The 25,433-nt window shown below is 51.3% G+C and overlaps 12 protein-coding genes across 12 annotated transcripts; 7 read left to right on the forward strand and 5 right to left on the reverse strand.

Annotated features, from left to right (window-relative positions):
* Positions 1 to 141: 141 nt before the first annotated feature.
* On the reverse strand, positions 142 to 3,664 carry K460DRAFT_363614 (uncharacterized protein). The gene is made up of 2 exons (XM_040932851.1): positions 3,396 to 3,664; positions 142 to 3,202 (listed from the first exon to the last, which is right to left on the reverse strand). The coding sequence occupies exons 1-2, from the start codon at positions 3,456 to 3,458 to the stop codon at positions 410 to 412; spliced, it is 2,856 nt and encodes a 951-aa protein (XP_040790108.1). The 5' UTR covers positions 3,459 to 3,664; the 3' UTR covers positions 142 to 409.
* A 1,382-nt stretch (positions 3,665 to 5,046) lies between these two features.
* K460DRAFT_246249 (uncharacterized protein) lies at positions 5,047 to 5,871 on the reverse strand (the record flags this gene model as incomplete). The annotated part of the gene is made up of 3 exons (XM_040927347.1): positions 5,047 to 5,264; positions 5,313 to 5,726; positions 5,799 to 5,871. Coding segments are annotated over 3 exons (705 nt in total), but the record flags the coding sequence as incomplete, so codon positions are not given.
* A 1,005-nt stretch (positions 5,872 to 6,876) lies between these two features.
* Positions 6,877 to 7,712, reverse strand: K460DRAFT_363618 (maltose O-acetyltransferas-like protein). Its single transcript, XM_040932852.1, has 2 exons — positions 7,508 to 7,712; positions 6,877 to 7,451 (listed from the first exon to the last, which is right to left on the reverse strand). Exons 1-2 carry the CDS (start codon positions 7,666 to 7,668, stop codon positions 6,959 to 6,961), a joined length of 654 nt encoding a protein of 217 aa, XP_040790110.1. The 5' UTR covers positions 7,669 to 7,712; the 3' UTR covers positions 6,877 to 6,958.
* Positions 7,713 to 8,010: 298 nt separating this feature from the next.
* On the forward strand, positions 8,011 to 8,915 carry K460DRAFT_275720 (prenyl cysteine carboxyl methyltransferas-like protein Ste14; the record flags this gene model as incomplete). Its single annotated transcript, XM_040928062.1, has 2 exons — positions 8,011 to 8,779; positions 8,830 to 8,915. 2 exons carry the CDS (start codon positions 8,011 to 8,013, stop codon positions 8,913 to 8,915), a joined length of 855 nt encoding a protein of 284 aa, XP_040790111.1.
* Positions 8,916 to 9,839: 924 nt separating this feature from the next.
* K460DRAFT_402898 (uncharacterized protein) lies at positions 9,840 to 10,379 on the forward strand (the record flags this gene model as incomplete). The annotated part of the gene is made up of 2 exons (XM_040936568.1): positions 9,840 to 10,076; positions 10,116 to 10,379. The coding sequence occupies 2 exons, from the start codon at positions 9,840 to 9,842 to the stop codon at positions 10,377 to 10,379; spliced, it is 501 nt and encodes a 166-aa protein (XP_040790112.1).
* Positions 10,380 to 10,621: 242 nt separating this feature from the next.
* K460DRAFT_392883 (uncharacterized protein) lies at positions 10,622 to 11,058 on the forward strand (the record flags this gene model as incomplete). Its single annotated transcript, XM_040935911.1, has 1 exon — positions 10,622 to 11,058. Exon 1 carries the CDS (start codon positions 10,648 to 10,650, stop codon positions 11,056 to 11,058), a length of 411 nt encoding a protein of 136 aa, XP_040790113.1. The 5' UTR covers positions 10,622 to 10,647.
* Positions 11,059 to 11,291: 233 nt separating this feature from the next.
* On the forward strand, positions 11,292 to 13,087 carry K460DRAFT_426257 (uncharacterized protein). The gene has a single exon (XM_040938246.1). The coding sequence runs from the start codon at positions 11,749 to 11,751 to the stop codon at positions 12,889 to 12,891; it is 1,143 nt and encodes a 380-aa protein (XP_040790114.1). The 5' UTR covers positions 11,292 to 11,748; the 3' UTR covers positions 12,892 to 13,087.
* An 84-nt stretch (positions 13,088 to 13,171) lies between these two features.
* On the forward strand, positions 13,172 to 14,631 carry K460DRAFT_363620 (FAD/NAD(P)-binding domain-containing protein). Its single transcript, XM_040932853.1, has one exon. The coding sequence runs from the start codon at positions 13,283 to 13,285 to the stop codon at positions 14,567 to 14,569; it is 1,287 nt and encodes a 428-aa protein (XP_040790115.1). The 5' UTR covers positions 13,172 to 13,282; the 3' UTR covers positions 14,570 to 14,631.
* Positions 14,632 to 15,152: 521 nt separating this feature from the next.
* Positions 15,153 to 16,939, forward strand: K460DRAFT_278423 (alpha/beta-hydrolase; the record flags this gene model as incomplete). The annotated part of the gene is made up of 2 exons (XM_040928254.1): positions 15,153 to 15,654; positions 15,705 to 16,939. The coding sequence occupies 2 exons, from the start codon at positions 15,153 to 15,155 to the stop codon at positions 16,937 to 16,939; spliced, it is 1,737 nt and encodes a 578-aa protein (XP_040790116.1).
* Positions 16,940 to 17,128: 189 nt separating this feature from the next.
* On the reverse strand, positions 17,129 to 17,944 carry K460DRAFT_280517 (DUF55-domain-containing protein; the record flags this gene model as incomplete). The annotated part of the gene is made up of 1 exon (XM_040928412.1): positions 17,129 to 17,944. The coding sequence occupies one exon, from the start codon at positions 17,942 to 17,944 to the stop codon at positions 17,129 to 17,131; it is 816 nt and encodes a 271-aa protein (XP_040790117.1).
* A 1,050-nt stretch (positions 17,945 to 18,994) lies between these two features.
* K460DRAFT_60369 (phospholipid-translocating P-type ATPase) lies at positions 18,995 to 23,442 on the forward strand. Its single transcript, XM_040938555.1, has 2 exons — positions 18,995 to 23,017; positions 23,087 to 23,442. Exons 1-2 carry the CDS (start codon positions 19,137 to 19,139, stop codon positions 23,256 to 23,258), a joined length of 4,053 nt encoding a protein of 1,350 aa, XP_040790118.1. The 5' UTR covers positions 18,995 to 19,136; the 3' UTR covers positions 23,259 to 23,442.
* A 216-nt stretch (positions 23,443 to 23,658) lies between these two features.
* K460DRAFT_363626 (Pre protein translocase Sec Sec61-beta subunit) lies at positions 23,659 to 24,465 on the reverse strand. The gene is made up of 3 exons (XM_040932854.1): positions 24,306 to 24,465; positions 24,055 to 24,150; positions 23,659 to 24,002 (listed from the first exon to the last, which is right to left on the reverse strand). Exons 1-3 carry the CDS (start codon positions 24,406 to 24,408, stop codon positions 23,968 to 23,970), a joined length of 234 nt encoding a protein of 77 aa, XP_040790119.1. The 5' UTR covers positions 24,409 to 24,465; the 3' UTR covers positions 23,659 to 23,967.
* Between the last annotated feature and the right edge of the window lie 968 nt (positions 24,466 to 25,433).

The raw sequence follows: 25,433 nt of genomic DNA on the forward strand, positions 1-25,433 counted from the left end.
AAGAGTGATGGCTACTGATTACTTTTCAAAGCTATCTGAGGTGTGAGCTTAAGTTCAAGCTCTGGGATGGGCCATGCTATTCGAGGTCGCTGAGTGCAACTGTGCTTATATGCTGTCAGACAAAGGGTTCCATGTCAGAGGAGGGGTCCATCTCAATCAAGAGACGGTATGACGAGTGAGATTCAGCCATGCTGTAAGCATTTAGTGTATATTCTGGCATTAGATGTTGCAGATATAATGTAATGAAACGTATGACTCAACAGTCCATATTTCGACTGTAGGGCTGCCGCTTCAATAACGGCAACTCCAACTTTGCCATCCTGCAGAAGCTCACTGCCATCGTTCAAGTTCTTAAGACCGTATATATTCATCCATCAATGTCATGTCTGGGCATAAGCAGCCAATCTTATTATACCGCCGTAACGTGATTCGCTGGAAACAGTCCTTTCGCCCCGCAGTATACACCCCAATACCAATCCCCATTAATGTCGGCCGCCTCCCTAATCTCTGCCCCTCTAGGAAACGCTAGCTCGTCCTTGACTCCTTCATCAGGCCAGTACCGCCACGCAGCCAGTAATCTCAACCCAACGCCGCCATCGGGCGGATAACGCGGTGACGACGAAGAGGGCGGGATGCGCTGACTATGCGCTGGGTCGTCGTGGTCGTACCACTTCCACCTATCGTCGACCACGCGCGGCGGTATATTCACTTGCGATTGGGTATTAATGTTCATGTCTTCGTCTTCTTTCAAGGCGTATCCGCCCACAAGCTCTCGAACGACTATCCTTCTCTGCCCACCGTCTCGGTCTTGGACGCCTATGATGACCATGCGGTGGCCGCGAAGACACTTGCGCCAACCATTTAGACCGTCCTCTTTGCTAATGCGATTTGACACATTGGCTTTACGGTAACAGCTCATGCAGACGTCGTAGTCACCCGCGTTGCATTTGAGACAGTGATAGCGTGTGTGTGAGGGCGGGATGGGGTACCTGCAAATGTTGCAGAGAGTTGTGAATGTCAAGGGCCGGAAGGTGAGCTTTGCGATGGTGAAGTAGCCCGGCCCGCCAATGATGGATGCGGCTCTTGGTGTCAGGGGAGGTGTTGTAGGACTGGAGTCGTGGTCTGGTGGCGCAAGTCCTGTGTCAGACCGTGTGTTTGAGGGTGCGGATTCTATAGGATCAGTGGTTGACAGTGCTATTTCCGCTGGGTTATGAGCAACGGGGAGGAGGGGATGCGTGCAATGGCGTCCCTGATTGACACAGTCATTGCAAAAGCCCCAATCACCTTCATTACAATAATCACATTTCCAGTAGCATGCATTGGCATAAGCTTTGCAGATGTCGCAGAAAACGCCCGCCTCTAGTCGTTGCTCAGGATTGTCTTCGCTCATGAGGACATGCGGCGGCGTTGTAGATTCGGTAAGCGGCGTCAAAGGCCTACGATAGCGATTTCCGACGAGGATATGTGGATGTTCGTGGTCTGGCGGATACCCTCCTTCCGGCGCCTGTCGCTCGTAAAGCTGCCAGGCTCTCCAGCCAAACCCAAACCAATGCTTACATCCTTTGCCGAGACGATAGCAGCGGCGACAGAGATTGTACTTGCCATCATGGCATCGGGCGCAGTTGTAGTGAAGCTCATACTCGATGTGATCTTTTCCACACTGTTGGCAGGATATGTGTGGCTCTGTAAATGTATATACGGCAGGGACGAGTGGTGCAGTTGCCGAAGTCTGCCTTGCCCGAGGTTCATTTGCAACTGGGTCGGTGATAGAGCGAGGAAAGTTAGGAGATGAAATCGCAGGGGGTGTTCCGCTATTGGAGGAACGTGGCTGTACGGCTCTGGCAGGATCTGTAGTACGGCGCAATGACGGAGGTTGGAAGGGGGTAATTGCGGGTGTTGAGGCTGACTGTGCAGGGCCACCGACTACAGCCAAAGAGCTGGTCGGGCTGTCAATAGTAGGTATGTTGAAGTTTAACGTTCGAGGTGAGTTGGGACTGGACGATGCACTGATTTGGAGACTATTTCGAAACTGCTGTCGTGCGTCGAGCCTGCTTCTTTGCTGATCGTCAGACTGACGGCGTCTCGGTCCAGGTGCACTCTCCGAAGTTGATGGCCGCTCATTGTTAGCATTGCTTTGCGTGGTCGAGGCAACTGAGAGGGCGACAGAACGCTCTGCTCTCCGTGCTGATCGCGAGCTTCCTTGACTCGAAGATCGCTGATGATGGGATCGACCGCCTCGGTTCGCAGCGTCAATGAGACCTGGTCGGGAAATGGGAGGGCCTGCGGCAATCTGAGGCGTTGATGATCCACTTTCCGACTGTCCATGGGCTCTCCTACGAGTAGCTTCTTCGTCACGCGTGGGAGGGCTGCGCACTTGCTGAGGGAGCGATGATGAAGACGAGCTACTCAGTCCCTCTCTTGCTATGCGATCTCGTCTTTCTCGTCTCTCACGTTGTCGCTCTGCGTGTCGCTCAGCCTGGCGTCTTCGCACGGCTTCCGCCAATCTCTCCGTGATGTCGTCTTCTTGCGAGGGACCAATCTGGTTCAGGTCCACGCCCTCAGCAACGAGCTCCTCCAGCACGTGGCGCACAAGATCTTCATCAATGTCGTCCGAGTCGAGTTCGGATGCGCTGAGTAGTGATCGCAGGCTAGACTGGTGCTCGACAGCCCTCGGTGGTATAACTGCTCTGGACGGGGAAGCGCCTGGCGGATTCCGGCTTGTAGACCGCCTTTCGTCTCGACTCCTGCGCGACTCTCTGCTCCCGTCGCGACTTCTCTCCCGCCTCCTACGTTCTCTCGGCGGCTCTAGATGGCTACTGTTCCCACCCGATATGCCCACCTCCCTCAGACTCAGCTGCTGTACCTCCTCGAGCATTCTCCGGTCAGCCTCATCGCGCTCGTCTCTCCGCCGCAACTTGGGCAGCACATTGTCGCCAGGTCTGAACTTCTCCCTATCAGCCTGCTTCTCTTCCTCGCTCTTGCCTCGCTCTGGGTTCGCCTTTAGGAATATGTCGAGTAGCGTGGTGACGGTCGCATTGGGCTGCGTGATGCGTACTGAGGCGCGACAAGAGGGACAGGTGTATGGGTGTATCGAGGTCGCAGTCGAGGCCTGGAATGCAAACCATTCCTTGAGGCAGGCGCCGCAGAAGGTGTGCAGGCAGTCGAGGAGCGTGAGCGGTTGGTAGAGGAGGTCGGTACAGATCTGAGCATGGCGAGATTAGCGACCATGCTATGCACAACCCATAGTACGCCTGTCAGATAGATACATGTCTAATAGACAGGCTGCCTATCTCTTCACAGCCTCTCTCCCGCGCGCGTGCGAATGCCACCTCCCTTCCTACACACTGCACACCTCCCCGCGCTCCGCAACCCACCAAACTTCAACTTCAACTTACCGAGCACGTCAATTCCTTTTCCAGGTCTCCTTGTACACCACCAGCGCGCTCGGCCTCAGCCATTGTGCCGCATTCAAAGACGCTCTCTCGAAGGTGAGCCAGTTGATGTCGTTACGTAGCTGAACCCACCCGTGCGGCCAGCGACTCGACACATCCACCACCACCATGCATCATGCACTTGGCGATCTGGCCTTGGTGAAGGCGTCCCGATTTGCCAGCGCATCAAGCTATACAAACAACACCGCCCTCTGAGTTGCACCGCATTGTCAGCCTCCTCCGTACATCATAGTCTCCGCCGCTGCATGGTAGAGGGCGGCGGGTATCCGAATTGGCGCGTCACGCGACTTCGTTTCACATGAAGCCGGCGACTCTCAACAGAGCTTGGTCTCGATTCATCGCATTTCCCTCCCTCGTCCACCCTCCCGCTCTCCAATTCTTCCACAGATCATGTTTCGTGTCTCGTTTCGGCATCGGTGCGACGCTGGGGTGCATCCTCCTGATCAAAGCACATTCGAAACATCACCCAACCCACCGGACATCTTAGATCCGAGCCAGATCTTTGGGCCTGAGGTTTCGAAACCTGAGCCCTAAGGCAGATCTTCAAACATTCATGGTTCAGAATGACGCAACAAGGGAGCGAGCAGAATTTCGATAGTATTAGCAAGTTCACGTACGAGATTGAACACACGAGTTCAACGAAAGGCGAAGTTCAAAGCCAGGCTAATACCTAACTAACTATACAGCATGACAGCATCTTCCAATGTTTACCATGTCTCCAATCCTACTCATTACTCGAATATCTACAACAAACGAATGTATTTCATCTTTCACGTCACCCCATTTCCATTCATAAAAGTAAAGGAGTTATCCGTGGCCAGCACATCGCTCCCAGTCCCCCAGCCTTTGACGCCAATGAGCTTACTGAGTATCCTCGTCGTCGTCGTCGTCGGTGGCCGCGGCATTGGGCGACTGGCCATTGGCAACGCCACCAGCTTGCTGTTGCTGCGATCCGGTTTGCGACTGCGGGGCGGGGCTGGCGGGCGATTTCCGGCCACTTTGAGCTGTCTGCTGTCCATTTTGAGCTGTCTGCTGTCCATTTTGAGCGGTCTGCTGTCCATTCTGAGCGGTTTGCTGTCCATTTTGTGCATTTTGCTGTCCATTGGCGCCTAAGAGGAGTTAGGGTCGAAGGAATTGAAATTCAAAGACAGAGAACCTACCGGCAGTTCCCTGAGGCTGCGTGTTTTGTGGTCGGCCTTGCTGAGGAGTCTGAGTGCCTGGCAACGTATTAGCAGGCGAGTGTGAGATTCAGAGAAGGGATATATACCGGTTGTGCCTTGCTGGGGAACCTGAGTGCCTAGGAATGATGTCAGTGAACGAAAACTTGGTGAAGATGCGACAGTCGTACCGGTTTGACCTTGCTGAGGAGTTGTGCCTTGATTTTGGCCTTGTTGTACTGAGGGTTGCTGTCCATTTGTGGGCACAGTTCCAGCTGTAAGAAGTCAGCACAGCGAACTCACGTCACCGGTGGGATGACTAACCGTTTCCTTGAGCCGCGGGCTGTTGTCCGTTCACAGGGGCGGTACCAGCTTCGAAGTGTCAGAACGAGTTTTCTATCTATGAAGGAGAGCCTACCAGTTCCCGTAGTTCCTGCAGGCGTAGCACCATTCTGAACAAGCCCGTTACCAGTCTTAGCAACAAGAGCCTGGGCCGCAGCAAAAGCAGCCGCAGGGCTACCTGCGGGCTGGCCGGGCAGGGTAGCTCCCGTACCCTGAACACCGCCAGCGACACCGGTCTGATCACAGACGGTGGGGCGAACAGCCTGGGAGGAAGAACCAGTGGAGGCCATGTAGGCATCAATGTTAGGGAGGACTGGAACATGTCAGTAGGATTTATGTTGACCTTAGTAGAAGAACATACCATTGACGCAACGGTTCTGGTTGATCAAATCAATGTTGCCTGCAGCGGCTTGTCCCTTGACAGACATCTCCTGTAGCTTATCGACTACATCCTGGAAAGCTCCACCGGTAGCAAGGGTGCTGTTGGCAGCAATGACATTGGGGTCAGCGCTGTTAGCAGCGTCGATGATAGCCTTGTGGTTCAGCTCGTCTACCTCGGCATTGAAGGCAACAGTGGCAGCCTGCTTGAACTGGACGTTGTTCTGGATGTTTGGTCCGGTGTTCAAGAAGTTGGAGACCATAGAGGTATCGGCCATCCAGTTGGAGACGGCAGTGGCGAGGTCATTCGCGGAGGGAGTTTGTCCGTTTGCAATTCCTGCGCCAGTACCTGTCTGCGCCTGAGGCGTCGTGCCTGTCCTCGCCCCGCCAGTTTGAGCTCCATTTTGCTGGCCCTGTCGTTGCGGCTGCTGCGTCTGACCAGTAGCAGTGTTGCCGGCATTAGTATTACCGCCCCGAACCTGAGCGAAAGGAGCGGCATACGCCGCGGAGGAAAGAAGAGAGGCGATGAGAATGTACTTCATGATGAAAGTATGTCGGATCTACCGAATTGAACAGAATTATATAAAAAGATGAGAAGGAATGGTGGAAGATGCTGAAGATGCTTAATAGAAGTTATTAGTATGCTAAAGAGTGAGGAACCTGTCCGATGATGATTGAGTGGGTGCTGGGGGTAGAGGTATTTGTAGTCTCTGAGACCAAGTCGGGTGGTGTTTCGCAAAAGCGTAAAAAGTGTGTGTAGGCACAAACATCCTAACACCTTGTAAATGCGGAGTTGGAACGAAGGAGCATCTGAAATATCTTGGCATATGATCTGGTGTAAGGGAGTGGCTAAATTTGGCGGTCTCCAAGTGTCCCAGGTGGTACATCAGGCGACCCCGTAGTCACTAATGTGCCAGACGAGCGAAGGTGAGGCTGAGCTCCAGACACGAAGACAGTATATCGCTAGGTAGGCCATGCTACACTGTAGGTGAATAACCTAATGTTGTTTTGGGTTCCGGTGTCGATGTTTTGGTGCCGTCTGGGAAATGGTTTCGTCAGTCTTGGCAATTAAAGCTTCCTAGAGATCGTCCCGTCTTGTTGAATCTTAGCTTTAAACCGGTCCGAGCGTGTTGCGGGGTGGCATCGTCTAATGCCGGCTGCGCATCGTTTTAACAGGTGTTGTGCATGTTCTGTAAACTGAGAGGGTAACCCTGATACCCGTAAGCTCTTCCAAATGCGGGCAGGTCTGCGAAATGTAACCTCGGCTCCGGTTTCAATCTTCTCGAACCTTATTTGAAGGCATGTTCCAAGCCGCCACTATAGGTAGCAAACCGACGGTGTGAATTGATTGTGAGTTTGCGTTTGAAGCAATCACGCTGATACTCTGTCCATCCAGGCAAGGAAGGTAGAGCTTGGACACAGCCGATTGCGCCGCAAAGCTAATAGGAACTACCTTTACGAAAAGAACTAGGCTAAAAGGTGTCAGAAGCCTTTGAAGTGCATGTTGGAAATATAAAAAATGTCAGTAATGAGAAGCCCAATTGGTATCACGGTAAGTGTATATAATTGGGTCACTAACAGTGTCATAAAGTCCAGAACTAATGTAGCGCATAAGCGTTTCTTTCGTCTTCATTCCGCCTTCTTCTGGCTAGGATCCATGTCGGTCACGACCTTACGGATGATTCTAGCCGGGTTGCCTGCCACGACCGTAAACTCGGGGACACTCTTTGTAACAACACTTCCCGCACCAACGACACTGCCTCTACCAATGTTGACGCCAGGGAGGATGCTGACGTTGCCGCCAATCCAACAATCCTCTCCAATATGGATCTCTTTGCCGAGTTCAGGTCCCTGGGTGCCGTTGCGGAGTACAGGATCCATCGGATGCGTAGCAGAATAAAACGAAACATTCGGACCCACAAGTGTGCGGGAGCCGACAGTAATCGAGCACGTGTCTAGAAAGACAGAGTTGAAATTAATAAATACGTTCTCGCCGAGACGAACGTTGTAGCCGTAGTCCATAGCTAGCGGTGGCTCTATCCAAGGATCGTTCTCAAATAACTTGTCGTCGTCCTCGGATGTGGAGGCCTGCGGCGGCAGAGGAGTCCTATCCTGAATGATGCTGGGCGAGATATAAGATTTGAAAGTGCAGTCGAAGTCTCAAAAAGTCACACGTACTCTCGAAATAGTGCAGTCAGTTGTCGACGCGGGACCTCGCCAGCATTGTTATAACGTGCGCTGGCGTGTCTGCATCTCGCTCGCTCTGCAATCAATTCGGGCGTGAAGGCATGGTAAAGCTCGCCGCGAGCCATCCGCTGCTTGTTCTCCGATAACGACATGTTGAGTTGATATCGCGATAAGGGAACACAGCAACGCACAAAGGCTTTCCCTTCAGCTGAACATTCATCCTCACATGCTACCATTTACTGGTAGCAAATACTTGGCAGACTAGTGTCGAGTTAGACTAGCGTCGAAATGATCTCACAGACGCGCCGCGGGCGCTCGGGAAACAATGAGAGTACATCCATTCACGCCTTGCTATTGTTCCGTTCCACTACTGCGGACTGCTTGGTTAGTACGCGCTTGTACAGGTGTGCTTCTTTTGTTGCTATATATAATGCCTTGAACGCCCTCGCTCGTCGAATCGTCAGCATTCGCGTATACCTGAACTGTTAGACATCATGGCCTCGAACGGCTCGCTCAAGTCATCGCGCGTCGACATCTCCCTCCCGATAAATCGACCAACAGAGAAGGGCAACTGGACTCCTGAGTTAGATGCGAAGCTGCGAGCTCAAGAAGCCTCCAACATCCAAATAAAGGGCCCAAATGCCCTGGCTCCAGAATTCTTCCCCCATGGCAAACGCTCCCTCTCAGGCATCGCAGTGCGCGCTTTCTGTATGGGTTGGACAGCTTCAATCGGGTTCGTCTTGACTGCACTGCTCGTATACCATGGCAGCCGTCTCTGGCGGCCATGCATGTTCCTCGGAACACTGTCCGTCTTCCACTTCCTCGAATTCTACACAACGGCCGCATACAATACCCCGATCGCCTACGTCGCCTCGTTCCTCCTCACAAATGGCAGCCAGTACAGACAAGCTCATACACTGGCCTTGATCGAGACGTGCATAACCTCGTACTTCTTCCCCGGCTGGCTAGCTCGAGTTCACTCGCCGCTAATAATTTCGTTGGGCATCGTAATGATTGCAGTGGGACAGGGTGTTAGGAGCACAGCTATGGCTCAAGCAGGCACCAACTTCAACCATACGGTGCAGTCACGCAAGAACGATGGACATGAGCTGGTAACCAACGGGTTGTACGCCTATTTCCGCCATCCTTCATACTTTGGCTTCTTCTGGTGGGGAATTGGAACGCAGCTCATGCTCGGAAATACTGTTTGCTTCCTGGGATATGCCGGCATATTATGGTACTTCTTCATGAAGAGAATCTCGCGTAAGTCATATAGCACCTCATGTAGAAGTACATCAGCTAAGCAGAAACAGATGAAGAGAAGCATTTGATTGATTTCTTCGGCGACGACTACAAGGCCTATCGGGCCCGTACACGCATTTGGATACCTTTCATCTGAGGCATATCCGATAACGGCATTCGAGGGGACATTGCATTCGAAATGGGATGCAACATCAGGTGCCGGGAAGGCGAGGGCATATGCGAGTGGACCGCGCTCTAGTTGTCTTGTGTGCTAGAAAGACTTAATTAATATCCAGAAGCTCCGCACTGTAAAGGTCTACCATGCTTATCTTTTATACGTCAATATTCCGCCAAACTACAACCTCATAACTGTAGGCCGAAGAGTGGATGATACGCGCCAGTAGCGGAATCTGCTGTGGGGCTCATATGCTGTCAGGCATCGACTAATCTACATAGTGAGAGCCATTTCGTCGACTCTTGAGTTGTGATACCTCGGCATCTTTCAACTCAGGCAGTTGAGCATCTGTCGACAGTACCACATTTTTGCAAGCACGTTTCGATTATACAGCCCTGAAAATCATCCTAACGGAACACTTGATCTTCCAGCCTGTTTGCGGTGACATCCTTATATCATAAACCGAATTTGCAACCCAGCGTTGCAACATGCACTGAAATACACATACTAATGACTTGGCGGGAGTGTGTGATAACGCTTCTGGGGTTTGTGTCGGATGTGAGAAAGGACCGTTCACGCTAATGGCCACACGGACAGAGTATCTGCAAGCATGAGAAGAGACCTGGTCGTTCTATCACGAGCTACTTCAGGAGCGCATGATCCAGACTTCGCAGATGAGGGGTATAAGAGTGTGAAAGATCGTACTGTTCTGAGCCCAGTCGCCTACACCAAAACGTCCATAAGGCGAGAGCTGGGCCCGTCACGGCAGAATAGCAGGGACTACGATTTGACAATGCCTCATCTCAGGACCGAAATCCCATCCCCGTTAGAGAGCGTAAAGATTCTTGCACCTTTGCAAGTTCTTCGCCGGCAAACTTAGACTACATTGTCATGAGCAGTACAAGTATGTCGCATGAGGTGCCAAACAATACCCTTCAGAAACTACGCAACGCGATTGGACATGTTGTCCTCGATGAGCTACCTGGAATAGGCGGGCTAGTCTTCGAACTAGACTCCAGTAACTCTGGTTACCACCCCGTTACTTTTCGCATGGTGTTTTTCGAGCCAGAGTCGGATCTCGAGGGTTACGAAGCCTGGGCATATTTTAATCATCCAACTACACGTACATTCATGGCGTCGACAGTCCGAATTTTCGTTTGGGAGCCTACTAAAAGGAAGTAGTATCCACGAGGCGCGCGCGTTGATCTGAAAGATGAGTTTGATAGCATCTCATTCGACGATGGACTCAGCGCATGTAAGACCCAAGTTTCAACAACTGCAAAATATCTCTTGCTTTTTGCAGCTGAGGCAAAGGTGGGCGAGGTCTCCACCCATAACATCCCCTATTCCAACTCATCTAAACGAGAGTTGATTACCATCTGTGACATACTTCATGAAGAAAACGAGCAGGAGACTAGGTCCAAGGTCATCCGGCCCGCAAGCTGAGGGAGATGGTGTGCCACTGTCGAAACATTTAGCATTACCTGACCATACAGTACCACAGGAACATGTCGATACCGGGAAGAATTTATAGCAAAGAGACCGTTTCCCGTGTGCAAGCTCAAACCCGGGTACCAAGGCGCAGTACAATGGATCAATTTCACTTCCACGTCAGGTGAACACTCCCCGAACGATCGCCACGTTTTCTTCATCGCAAGATACCTCAACTCTCAATCGGTCTTCCAAACACTCCCCAGGAAACACAACGCCGGTAATGCGGCGCGGAGAAGACCAGGATATCGAAGACAGCGATGACTCCGAAGATGAAATTCCCCACAAACGTCCATCGACGAAAACGATTTCCAGAAGCCATGAACTCAACCCTATCGCATACCCTGAAGAGCCATATTACCTCAAAGAATTGAACAGAGTCAAAGAGAACACCGAAGAAGCTTTGGGACAGCAACGTGGGAATCTACGGAACATTCGGGAATACCAACGGGAGGCATGTGCCCAACTTCGACGCTCGAGGAAGAATAAAGCTAAGCAAACAGAGATTGATAGAGTAAAAGGTTCGATTAGAAGACTAGAAGAGCGGGTTAAGACGGCGAGGAATGCAATTAAAAAGTTCACGGGGCAGGGGAAATTGAACGACGCGAAGCTGAAGTGGGTGGGCGTAGAATGAAGGTACTAGAATGGTGTTGATGTTAGGTTGACTACTAGTGTCTGACAGTATTGATATACATGTTTGAAGACATCGACTTTCATAGACGGGTTCTACACGTGCGTTCTAACCGAAAGACGTGATCAGCACCTGCGCCCTAGTTGAGCTATCACTAGTCTTTAAGGTTGTATTTTGAGTGCGGAGATGTTTGTGATTACCTGGAATCTTCCAAGGTAGGATGCTAATAAGTGCCACGTTTAGCAGGGGGGAGACTGGAAATATGCTAAATGAACACATAAAAATCACTCAAGAACCGACCTACTAGAAACTCCAAGAACAGACATAGTGTGAGTATCACAGGTCAGGTGACATAAATGCTCACATCACTTTCACTTTTATTTTATGGGACTATTTGAGAGCGACTTGATTAAGGGAGCTTAGGAAAGACTAGATATGGAGATTTCCTTCCTGCACAGCTAGTGAGTTTTCTATGCCTGCCCTGAATGAAAGGTAAAAGGTCCTAGCTAAAGGCGTGCGGGATCGGCGCTTTTACATTCATTTCACATTCACTGCGACTTTGCTTGATTTAGTCACACCCGCGACGGGAATCTCTACCACAAATTCAACTCCACCGCAGAGTCCCAAACCACTGTCTGTACTACAGTTTGTGGTCCTTGGCCACCGGCTACTTCCTGATCGAAAGCAGCAAATATGGGCAATGCAGCCAGTACGACCGGTCACGCGCCAGGCAATGAGACCTCCGGGTCGGTGCCACTCGGTTTGGCCTCCTCCCTTCCAGACAACAGTAAGAGATCGCATCGCAACACTTACACTGTTCGTAGCACTGCTCTAGATTATACAATGGACAACGAACACACCGCGTTAGATACTGCCACCCATAGCCCTGAGACAGGGCAGGGAGAGAACGACTTCCAATCTTCACCAAAAAGCACAAACGCACAAGCTCTCGATCCAGCAGACATGCCTGACTCCGGTAGCTCGCATAGAATTACCAGTGGTATCCAGTCCGTACAAGGACCCGAGCATCAACACCCTCACAAGGTGGGTAGCAAAGACGCGCCGAAAGGCCCAGAGGGCGTAGCTGACAGCGAAGACGAAGAACATGTACCAGGAGTGGAAATTTCTGACATTCGGAACCTCCAACTAGCAATCGGTCGCGAACGCGTACCATTTCTTCCGAAACTCTCCGATTTGAAGCTTGATGTGGTCACAGAGAAGGAGGATTATCTGCCAGTCGTTATGCTAGTTGGCACATACATTTCGAGCAATCCGCGTTCGAACCTCAACGGTCTGGAAGTCTGGGCATTCCACACAATTCAAGACGAAGATATATTCCCATACATCGAGCCGCATACTCCTCTAGAGCTCGTGGCTTTTAGTAAAGCTGGAGAACATGTTCCAAACCTTGCAGGCACCAAACCAGACGACACGTGGTTTCAAGTCAAACAATGCGTTCAGTTTCTACCGGAATTCGGTCATCTGCGCAGTTTGGCAGAGCTCTTGTGCCTAGTGCGATACTGCTTGTTACTCGCCGCGGATGAGCAGCTGTTTGGCTTCGACGGCTCCACGATCCCGACAGACATGAGTTTCACGAGGAAGTTGGTCGACATTTGCAATCGCAGGTGGGACGAGCAGCGCTTCAAGACGTATGAAGAGACTGGTGTGATGCCCGAGTTTCATGAGATACAGAAGAATGTGCCAAAGGGCAAGATTACGTCGCGAGAGGCGGTTGAGATGTTCTCGGAGTCTGATGAGTCGTCTGGTGAAGATGAGATTCCAGATACCCGGCCGGAGGGATATGAAGGACACCTGAAGAGAATGAAGAGCATCTAAGTGTAAGCGGTAGAGACTGCACTTAGTAGAGCGATGGCAGTGACTTTTGGAAACACATGTCCGCTCACCCGAGTCTTCTTTTCTTCGTCATATGGCGCAATCGTCTCTAATGTGAGCGTTAAGAGCTGTCAGTATCAAAGCTTGTCTAGATGCATATAACGGAGATATACTATGAAAATCAAAATGCGAGGATACGGTTATGGCAGGCTAAAGTATCGCTGCCTTCCTGATCGCCCTCCGCCTGCCTTAATGTGGGGCCGCTCATAAGCAACGTTTGATATTACCCGACCCCACATCTCATGGAAGACAACGTGTTCGCGAAACCACAGCACCAATGTGAGTATATATAAATATCTATGCCCTTCAATAGTAAGTCCTGAGAGACTGTAACATGAGCATGGCGAACTTCCCACGTCTCCCATCATCCGGCATCAAAGTCATCATCGTAGGCGCTGGCTTTGCAGGAGTCTCAGCAGCCATAGAATGCGACCGCAAAGGCCATTCCGTTGTCTTACTCGAGAAAGCCGCCAACATTGAAGAGATAACGCGTTTTGGCGATATCATATCATTCGATCCGAATGGCGCGCGAAATTTCGAGCGCTGGCCTGGCGTTATCGAAGCAATGCAGAGGGTTGCTCGACAGACGACTTGGCTAGATCTGTATCATTGGAAGGGAGAATTTGTAACAAGACAGAGTTTTGAGGAAGAGAAGACGTGGGGTCCTAGGATCAATGGACATCGTGGTGAGCTGTATAGCATCATTCACCAGCACGCAACTGACCGGGGGCTCGATATGAGAATGGGTCAGAGAGTCACGGATTACTTCGAAGATGAAGAGAAGGCTGGCGTGGTCGTCAACGGTGAAGAGATGTTCGCCGACGTGGTCATCGCAGCGGAAGGCGTGCGATCGCGAGGGCGAAAAATCGTCTTAGGCTTCGATGACAAGCCGAAAAGTTCAGGCTACGCAGTGTACCGATCCTGGTTCTCAGGTGATGCCATCAAAAACAATCCCAAGTTGGCGCACCTCGTGGACGGCGATTCGCACTGTGGCTGGATCGGGCCAGATCTGCACTTCCTCGCTTCATCCCTGAAGAACGGAAAGGAGTTCAACTGGGTGTTCACTCATGTTGACGATGGCAACATCGAAGAGAGTTGGCAGTTTCCGGGGAGGGTAGAAGACTGTCTGAAGTACGTCGAGGGCTGGGCGCCAATCGTACAAGAGATTGTCAGATCAACTCCTAAAGGGGGCCGCCTTATTGATCACAAACTCGTGTTCCGCGATCCATTGCCAACATTCATCTCCCCAAAATGTCGTATCGCTTTGATTGGAGATGCTGCACACCCTTTTCTTCCTACGTCAATCCAAGGAGCCAGTCAGTCGATCGAGGACGGTGTCGTATTAGCCGCTTGTTTAGGGCTGGCAGGCAAGAACAGTACTCCATTGGCAGTGAGGGCCTATGAAAAGATTCGCTATGAGAGAGTGCACAAAGCACAGGCGACGGGCGTAAAGACACGGGAGAAGTGGCATAAAGCCAACTGGGATGAAATTGCGAAGACTCCCGAGGCAATCCACCTCACGAGAGAGGCCTGGCTCCTGAATTTTGATGCTGAGAAGGACTGCTATGAGAGGTTTGAGGAAGTGGCGAGAGAGTTACGGGGCGAGCGTGCTCGATTGTAGAAGCATAGTTGTAGATTTTCAGTAGATTTCTACACATGCAAATATGAGCTACCTGGATATCTTCGTGGAGGCCCTAAGTGAACAAATGCATTCGTATTTACCTAAGACTGGATAGAGTTTGAGCTTGCAACCACTTAGCCAAGTGCGTACGTCAAACTGAAGATGTTAGAACACGGGTGTGATTCGCGAACATGAGCTAATACTGTAACTGGTAAGAGGACTAACGTTCGTTAGCAGGTAACATTAGATCCAAACTCACAATGGACAAATGCTTGCCTGCAAGGCATTCCTAGGGCTTACATATAATAGCGCTTGTTTACTGGCTCGCCTTGCCTCTCCATCCCCCGCTAACAATGCACTCTCCAGGATACATCATCAGCGAACATCTCACAGATATGCAGACCGATGTCATTCGACAAGCACCTGCCGTGTTCGGTGCCTGCCAGAAGATTTACCCGGGACGTTGCGGAAGTCTACTTTAGATCGCTTTTTGCAAATAATAAGACTTTTTCGATCGTCCTTTCTCTAGGTGCTTATCGCTCTCATCCGAATCCAAGGGACTCGAATAGAATTTTAGTTCAAGATGCGCGTTTCTGTTCTCCCCCTGTTCACCAGTGCTATTATTGCCAGGGCAGGCGCTCCTCAGGCCAGCGACACTTCTTGCAACGTCACGTACCAAGGGATCGAGCGTAACGGCATCGAGGTGTTCCTTGGGATTCCATACGCACAGGATACCAGCGGCGAGAATAGGTTCAAGCCACCGCGTCCTCAAGTCCCGCCTCCTGGCTCTACTGTGGATGCGACTAAACCTGGATTCGCCTGTCCGCAGCCGCTGGGCCAAGCCACCTTACCACTGGCACTAGGAAATATCACCCACGTATCGGAGGATTGCTTGAACTTGAACGTCGCAAGGCCGAAGCAGATGAATTTGTACCAGAAATTACCGGTTATGGTGTGGATTCATGGTGGAGGTTTTTGGTCAGGTGCAAATACAGAGCCAACCACAGCACCAGACGGATTGATCCATCAGTCAGTCGAGAATGGCTTGCCGATCATTCATGTTGCCATAAACTACCGCCTAGCATGTGAGTGTGCTGGAAGGATTCTGATCGGACATGACTAACCAAACATATAGTCTTTGGTTTCGCTCAGTCAGACTCGTTAAAGGCTGAAGGCAGCGAAAACGCTGGGCTCCGCGACCAACGCCTTGCCATTGAATGGGTCCGCGACAATATCGAGCATTTTGGCGGTGATCCAGGCAAAATCACTATCTTCGGGCAATCTTCTGGCGGCCTTGCAATTGGACTGCAGATTCTTGCCTACGGCGGAACAAAAGCACTTCCCTTCCAGCAAGGCATCGCTGAGTCCCAAGCACTCGAGCCTGGTATCACTGGAAACTTCACCAAGGATGCCATGACAGCGCTGGTCAATTACGTTGGTTGCAATGCTACCTTGGTGGAATCGCCCGCTACAATCGATTGTCTTCGCCAACTGGACACTGGCACGCTGCTCAATGCGACCATTGCAACGTTCGCTAGCGACATTGCCCACAATGTTGGTGATATCTGGCTCCCCGTTGTAGATGGCGATTTTCTCCCAGCTCCACCTAGCCAGTTAATCGCAGAAGGCCGCTTTGGAAATGCGACTTTCATGTCAGGCTGGACGCAGGATGATCTTAACTACTACACGGATGCTAGTATCGCAAGTGCGGACGACACGTACAAGTTCATGCGCGCATATCTCCCAGGAATGCCGGAAGACTCACTGGAAACATTATTGGATATGTATCCTGTAGAGGAATTTGCGCCGGGCAAGGACTTGTCGTCGGAATTCTATCGAGCGGCGCGTATCTTTAGGGATATTCTCATGGTATGTCCGTCTATTCATCTAGGCGTTGCAGTCCATCAAATACACTCAGCTCCCGTCTTTTTCTACAACTTCAACAGCACCATCCTTGACCCAATCCTGGCAGCTACTTCCAACATCTCTGGGCTTGGTGTTGTGCATACTTCGGAGTTTGCCTATATTCTCGACAACCTGGAGAAGTATAACGTGTCTGGATATCCGTTCAATCCGACAGAAGCAGACTACGAGCTTGCGGTCCGTGCAAGTCGCTCCTGGAGCAATTTTGCCAATGAAGCATCCCCATCGTCTACAAGATTTGACGACTCTTGCTCAACGACGCTGCAGGGCTGGGAAGAGGCGTTCGAGCGCCCCGGTGGGCCGTATTTCATGACGATCGGTGGACCTAACGCAGGCTTGAGTGCGCTAGGCGGAGCGAACGCAACGCGTGTAATACAAAAGCAAAAGTTGGATGACCGTTGCGCTTTCTTGAATAGTCCGGACATCATCAATGCTTTGCAGTATTGAGCCTCGTCAGTGTTGCACTCTTCAAAAGATGATCTAGCCAGGCGATGGAGAGGGGCACTCCAAGATCAGCTCTGACATATAGGACTCGTATTGGATAACGCATTGAGCGAAATAGGCCTCTGGACGAGCCTCCCAGTAGAACTCCAGTTACTCAGTCTTCTTTTCATCAAAACCCCATCCTTTCCTGTCTTATTCTTTTGGTTCTTCTCCTGCCAGCCCTAGTATGAAATCCCACTCCTCTCTCCTCACCCTGGACACGCTCAACCGCGAATTGGTAACCAACTGCATCCCCTCCAGTGAGCCCCCACTCTGCGCATGACTCTTAATTTTATGCAAGTCAACCACATCGTCAAACTTCTTCACAAACTCTACGCCAACGCAGTACCACTTGGGCTTATCCTTGTCCGATTTCGCATCGTAATACGGATCCTTCGGATCGAACGCGCTCTCGTCCACTTTTGCTTCCTCCACCACGCGTAGAATTCCCACCACTCCGCTCGGCTTTGCATTGCTATGATAGAAGAAGCCCAAGTCTCCCTTTCGCATGGCTTGCATGTTGTTTCGTGCTTGCGGGTTTCGTACGCCGCTCCAAGGTTCAGGGACTGTGCATGTGGCAAGGTCGTCGATAGAGAAGGCAACGTTGATCCCGTTTTCGTAGCGGGGGAGGGGTTCGGCCTTCAATAGCCAGAAAACCTCTTGCTCTCCATTGGCGTCGCGATTCGAGTCCGAAGAAGGCGTGGCGGGTGGTGCACTCTTGGTCGGCTTAGAATCAGCTGTCGTAGCTTTCGAGGGCTTTGGCTTCGGTTTTGCAACCCTCTTCGCCGGTGGTGGACTGTCGTCCTTCGCGTCCTGCTCTCCGTCTCCGTCTCCGTCTCGTGCGCGTTTACGGCCCGTCGTCTTCTTCACATTGCGCTTTGATGTTTCGTCTTCAGACGGGGAGCTATCCTCTGTGTATTTCTTGGTCGTAGATGTGGTTTGACGCGTCGACCTTCGTGTTCCAGCCATGATGAGATCTGGAGGTTTGGGGGTGTGATGTAAAAGGTTGACGCTGGTTGCTATGATTAGCGCAATAGCGCGGTTGATGGCGTAAATCCGACTAAGTCCGCCGACCATCGCGGGCTTCACCTTGTTATCACGAATTCATGTCTAAGCATGGGCATTCAGGAAGTGTTGAGTTTTGTATTTATGTGAGCGGCGAAGAAACGATTTCTACCAGTCAGGCCTTCGCAGCTTCATCCTCGCCAAAGCTTCTTGTTGAATTGTGGGTATATATTTCCATGCCCGGTATACAAGGGCTCTGGATGAACAACTCTTGTCGCTCGCATTTGCAATGTCTCACCTAATTCAAATGTGGGCGGAGTATGCCAGTGAATTGCACTATCTAGACAATGCTTGGAGACGGTCATCAAGTTTCGTCTGTTATGATTTCAGGTGATTCGAATGTGCTCAGTGATTTACAGTTGCAAGGGCTGTCCCATGTTAACAGGAGCTATATGTACGTATGTCCCACGAGTCAAATCGCACAGCTACTAGAGCAAGGAGAGTATAAGCAGCATGCAACAAAAGTGGTGACCTCGGGAGCTTCATCGTGATGGGAGCTAGCTTGGCGCCAACGTCAATCAATCTCCCCAGCCGTCAGCATCGCCTACGCAATACGCAACGTGGCGCCGCGCAACAAGAGTCGAACTACTAGGAGAAAAGGTGGAGACTGCAATTTGGTTTGGTCGCGCAGCAGCTACCGCATTGCGCTCTTCGGAGAATATAATCGAGGAACTATTCGTCTGTACCATCGTGGAGCAGGGCGCGGTTGCTGCATGTCGTCCAGGGTAAGCCGCACTGCCTCAAGATTCGCGTCCGTGCCTCACCTCGTTCAACCTCGCACGTCAGCCAAAGTTTGCGAACAGTCGCGATAGCTTACAGCATCGAAGCCATTGACATTCGCTCCCTACCTTCAATTCCGCGACAACCACGAACCCAGCGCCTCTCTCGTAGCTCGCAACTCGAAACGTCGGCTAAGCTACGGAGAGCTGTGTTACTATTTCCAGCGCAGCCTACCCTTCTCCGCAAGACCTCCGTGCCCGCCCACCGCACAGCAACGTCGCTGGAGAGAGGGAAAACAATACATCTGGGCCTTTTGCATGAGCTTGCAAGGCAGCAGCGCTGCGTGGAACGGTGTCCTTGACAACGTTTGGCCGCTATGGCCGGTAGGCCGCCTCCAGGTGGTCCGCCGCATAGCGATAATCTGATCGACTTCGACGACCACCAATCCACTTACTACTCCGGCGCGCCGCCGCCCGCAAACGATAATGAACTCCTACACCGCTACGACATAGACAGCTCGGATGCTGCGCCGCAAGGTCGGCCCTCGGTATCCTATGATGACTTTGTTGGAGGGGGCAGGTCGACAGCAGGCCTACCGGGAGGGCCTGGCGCGCCCCCTGGGCAGCCACCATATCTTCAATCAGGGAACAGGGCCTTCTCCCAGACATCGGGTCTAGACAACTACCAGAGATACTCAGACGCAGAGATACCCGCCGACGATGATCATTCCACACAGGGCTACTACGCCGCCGGAGGGGCCTACGACCAAAATTCACCGGGGATACAGCGCGGGCCATCCAAGAAGGCACACAACAGGAATAGTATTCTGAGTCTTGGAGGTGGTCTGACCGGGCGGGTGAAGAACATGTTGGGGCGAGGGTCGGAATACTCAGAAATGGACCTGCCCTTGACGGAACATGCAGCACAACCGAACCAACCGAGCGCGAGCGCATACGATGATGGAGCCTCTACGAAGAAGAAGAAGCCGAGTCCGGGAACCTTCAAGTTTGGTTTCGGACGAGGCGCGCCAGATCCATCGACACTTGGTCCCAGGATAATACACCTGAACAACCCTCCCGCAAACTCCCTTAACAAATACGTCGACAACCACATCTCGACCGCCAAATACAACGTCTTCACCTTCCTACCCAAGTTCCTGAAAGAGCAATTCTCCAGATACGCCAATCTCTTCTTCCTGTTCACCGCCATCCTGCAACAAATACCCGGTATCTCGCCCACTTCGCGATATACCACCATTGTCCCTCTTTGCATTGTGTTATTGGTCTCAGCTATCAAAGAGTATATTGAAGATTACAGGCGGAAGCAATCGGACTCACAGCTCAACAACTCCAAGGCGCAGGTTCTGAAAGGCTCTACGTTCACGGACACAAAGTGGGTCAATGTGGCAGTCGGAGACATTGTTCGAGTCGAGTCTGAATCGCCGTTCCCAACTGACCTGGTGCTTCTCGCATCGTCAGAACCAGAAGGTCTATGCTACATCGAGACAGCCAACTTGGACGGAGAGACGAATCTGAAGATCAAGCAAGCTATTCCTGAGACGGCAGATTTAGTCAGCCCGCCAGAGTTGGCGCGCCTCGGAGGCAGAATTCGATCAGAGCAGCCTAACAGCAGTCTCTATACCTATGAAGCTACTCTCACAATCGCAGCTGGTGGAGGAGAGAAGGAGCTACCTCTTGCACCTGATCAGTTGCTGTTGCGCGGCGCCACGCTTCGAAACACGCCTTGGATCCATGGCGTTGTTGTCTTTACTGGTCATGAAACGAAGCTCATGAGGAATGCAACAGCGACACCTATCAAAACAACGGCAGTAGAAAGGCTGGTCAATAAGCAGATTCTCATGCTCGTGTTAGTTCTGATATGTTTGAGTATCGTCAGCTCCATTGGCGATGTCATCATTCAATCTACGAAAAGAGATAATCTCGAATACCTCTATCTCGAAAAGTTTAACGGCGCGAAACAATTCTTCCGCGATCTGTTGACTTATTGGGTTCTATACTCCAATCTGGTACCAATTTCACTTTTCGTCACCATTGAGATCGTTAAATACTATACCGGTAGCTTGATTGACTCCGATTTGGACATTTACTACGAGCCGACAGATACTCCTGCCAATTGTCGAACCTCTTCTTTAGTCGAAGAGCTCGGTCAAATTGAGTACATCTTCTCGGACAAAACCGGTACGCTAACTTGCAACATGATGGAGTTCAAGCAGTCATCCATCGCCGGGATTCAATATGCCGACGAAATACCCGAGGATCGAAGAGCTACCACGGAAGATGGTGTTGAAATCGGTATCCATGATTTCAAGCAGCTTGAGCAGAATCGCCAGTCGCACAGTAGCAAGTACATCATCGATCAATTCCTTACGCTATTGGCAACTTGTCACACTGTCATTCCCGAGAGAGGTGGCGACAAGGATGCGATCAAGTATCAGGCTGCCTCTCCCGACGAGGGCGCGCTTGTAGAAGGGGCGGTGACGCTAGGCTACAAATTTGTGGCGAGGAAACCGCGAGCCGTCATCATCGAAGTTGACGGCCGCCAACAGGAGTACGAGCTACTGGCCGTATGTGAATTTAACTCGACTAGGAAGAGGATGTCCACGATCTTCCGCACCCCAGAAGGCAAGATCATCTGTTATTGCAAAGGTGCAGATACTGTCATTCTGGAGCGCCTTGCAAAGGACAATAATCCCCATGTGGAAACAACTCTGGCGCATTTGGAAGAGTACGCTTCCGAGGGCCTTCGTACTCTATGTCTTGCTATGCGCGAGGTCACCGAGAACGAGTTCCAAGTCTGGTGGAAGATTTACAATACGGCACAAACGACAGTCAGCGGAAACCGTGCAGAAGAGCTTGATAAAGCTGCGGAGCTGATTGAGCACGACCTCACACTTCTTGGAGCAACTGCTATCGAAGATAAACTACAGGACGGTGTACCGGATACCATTGCTACTCTACAATCAGCCGGCATCAAAGTCTGGGTCTTGACTGGTGACCGACAGGAAACTGCTATCAACATCGGCATGAGCTGCAAATTGATCAGTGAAGATATGAGTCTGCTCATTGTCAACGAGGAGAACAAGGAAGACACAAGAGATAATATTCGCAAGAAACTCCAAGCCGTCACAAGCCAGAGCCAGGGCGGGGCAGAGATGGACGTGCTTGCTCTAGTCATCGATGGAAAGTCGCTGACCTACGCTCTTGAGCGCGACCTTGAAAAGGAGTTCTTGGATCTCGCCATTAAGTGCAAGGCCGTCATCTGCTGCCGTGTCTCCCCGCTGCAGAAAGCCTTGGTCGTCAAGCTCGTCAAACGCCATCTCAAAGCCATCCTCCTAGCCATTGGCGACGGCGCAAACGACGTCTCCATGATCCAAGCCGCACACGTTGGCGTCGGTATCAGTGGTGTCGAAGGTCTCCAGGCCGCTCGCAGTGCTGATATTTCCATTGGACAGTTCCGATACCTACGTAAGCTGTTGCTTGTGCATGGTGCGTGGAGCTATCATCGTATCAGCAAGGTTATTTTGTACTCTTTCTACAAGAACATCGCCATGTTTATGACGCAGTTCTGGTATTCGTTCCAAAATGGCTTCTCCGGGCAGATCATCTACGAGTCGTGGACTCTTACCATGTATAACGTGTTCTTCACTGCTGCGCCACCTTTCGTCTTGGGTATCTTCGATCAGTTCATTAGTGCGAGGCTGTTGGACCGGTATCCGCAGCTTTACCGCCTTAGTCAGTCAGGGGTGTTCTTCAGGATGCACTCGTTCTGGTCGTGGGTTGGAAATGGCTTCTACCACTCCCTCATCTTGTACTTCGGCTCGCAGTTAATCATCCTGTGGGACTGGCCTCAATGGGACGGTCGAAATGCCGGCCACTGGGTCTGGGGTACCGGAGCCTACACGGCAAATCTGGCCACCGTCTTGCTCAAAGCGTCTCTCATCACGAATATCTGGACAAAGTACACGTTCTTGGCTATCCCAGGCTCGTTCTTACTCTGGTTCATACTGATGCCCATCTACGCCATCGTAGCGCCTAAAGTAAACATCTCCAACGAGTACATTGGGGTTATCGAGCGACTGTTCCCGGATCCACGCTTCTGGGCTATGGTGATAGTGTTGCCGCCGCTCTGCCTGCTAAGAGACTTTGCGTGGAAGTACGCAAAACGAATGTACTTCCCGCAGAGTTATCACCACGTGCAGGAGATTCAAAAGTACAACATTCAGGATTATCGACCGAGGTACGTCATGTTTCAACATTACTCATTTTTTTTTATGATAGACACCCGATTGCTGATGATTGCGAACAGAATGGAGCAGTTCCAAAAAGCTATTCGAAAAGTACGCCAAGTACAACGTATGCGCAAACAGCGCGGCTATGCCTTCTCGCAAACAGACGAGTCGCAGGCGCGTGTCTTACAAGCCTACGACACCACCCAACAGAGAGGGCGATATGGTGAGATGGCGAGTTCGCGCCAGTAGCGAAACTAGGGAAGGTTGTGTACTTAGCTGTGCCTATGCTGAGGGATTCGCCTTGCTAAAAGAGGGAATTGGCCATGGCAGTCTATTCACTTCACTCATGTTTGGGTATTTGTATTGGCGTATGGCATGAAGCGAAATGAACACTTTGTAGTATGACTGGGCTCCAAAAAGGGCAATGTATGGTCTTTTGATAGTGATAGTGTCTTCGATACTAGGTAGCATCACCACATTTATTCTATCCTCATGTCTGAGTTCACCCGGCGAGTGAAACGCTCGTGAAACTAGCAATAAGAGCGAAAATCAAGTCGTACATAAAGTCACATCAATCCTTGCAAGTTCGAATGTCTCCCTAAGCACAAAAGAACGAATGCATGTGCAAAAAACTCCTCATTCCATTTATGAGCCTATAATACACCATGCAGAATACGTATCAGTGGCCTATCCACAAAGACCAATGATCAGGATATTTCAATTGAAAAGTGGCTTTTTTCCATTTTCCAGTCCTCTAGGGCCCGAGGTCCATGCTCAGAGTACAAACGGAACGGACAAGCAGATGACGCAGAAAATGATAAGTCAGGGGTTGTTGGGGACAAAGGTGTGGGGGGATGGAGGCGCTGCTGCAGAGCTCTGCTACTGCAGAGCGCCGGCCATCAAGAAGGTCGTGGTGGGAATCGGAGTAAAGTCCAGGGTAGCCGTTGTTCGAACTGGCTTATGCGGAGAAGCGGCGCATGACCTTGGCGATGACTACGGATGATTAGACGCGTCAACTTGAACAGGTAGGCAGAATGATGCATACCGTGGAGAGCAACAACGCTGAATATGAAGACGACAGACAGCGTCATGACGACGACGGGGTCGACCTTCAGGCCAGGAGACTCATCCGTGTATAGCCCTGTGCATCTCGTTAGCCAAAGTCCCTTCACAAATTGTGCCAATCCCCGTTTTCCCGTAGCAGTTCATGCCCACATCTCTCTCCTATGTTTATTCCCAGCCTTTCGATGCATTCATCTCCTATCCTCATTCCACCTCAAACTAAGATTTACTTACTCAACATGGTGCTTGAGCTTCCTCCGGCACCAGCAGCCCTGGTGCTGCTTGGTCGCTGGTTCGCCGTCTTCTCCGCGCGGTCGGCAGCGGCCTTCCTTCGCATAACGGTCGCTGGGCCACCCGGGGGCTTGGGTGAAGCAGGACGCGCCGTCGTGGAGCCTGACGAGGCCGTGTTTACGGGGGAGGTGGGGCGTTGTGAAGACTGCGCGGGTGATTGTTAGCTATTGCTAGACGAGACATTGCTGGAGAATGTGCGTATGATGGGAGGCCATTGGGTTGCAGCGAGAACGTAGATTGGAGGCGAAGAGCGTTGACTTGGCAATGGTACGTCGATGCGCGAATATCAGGGAATACCCCGTTCATGGCGGTCTCGCTCGCAGTTCCTCGACGAGATGCGCTGGTGTCGCAAGCTCGAGCACCACCAATCTATCCTTCTGCGCCTCCAATGGCACCCGATTCGCTCAAATAGGTTGGTACTCACCATGTTGGTGTGCTGATGGAGTGACCGAGAAGAAGTAGACCGAAGAGTGTGGACGGAGTGTTGTGGAATAGCTGATGATATTCGTGCGTCGAGATCTAAAAGGCCACGCTTCTGGATATGCTGGGGTCGAGATCAGGAGTTAGTCCGTTAGGTCTACGCTAATGCCCGTCACGTGCCCACTTCTTTACGACGGCTGCAATTACCCCGAAATGGCAAGTGCGAATGTGGCCTCACACAACATGGATTGCTATGCATCCATGAGCAGTTTCAGAATGAAAGCTGCAGCCATGTGTCAAGCAAATCCAATAAAGCTTCGAAGGAAGGAATTGCCCCTAAACGACTTTTGCCATTGACCTTGACATGTACCAGGCATTTACATAGCATGCTACAACAAAAAAAATCAGGAGTCGCTCCTTGACGCAGATGCCGCCGATGAGATCCGAAAACTAACAACCCACCGATACTCAGATAGCAAAAAACCCATCAATAACTCCAGCCAGCCCCGGCCCCTATTGGCGATGAAACCGATACCATCCAACTAACAAACACCCGTGTAACCGCCTTGGTAAGGTATAATTATTCTCAGCAGACCCAGAGATGCAGACAAACACGCCATAAGAGCATATGATTTTCGCCGACCCACCACC

The sequence above is a fragment of the Cucurbitaria berberidis genome (genome assembly GCF_010015615.1).
Source record: "Cucurbitaria berberidis CBS 394.84 unplaced genomic scaffold K460scaffold_2, whole genome shotgun sequence".
NCBI lineage: Eukaryota > Fungi > Ascomycota > Dothideomycetes > Pleosporales > Cucurbitariaceae > Cucurbitaria > Cucurbitaria berberidis.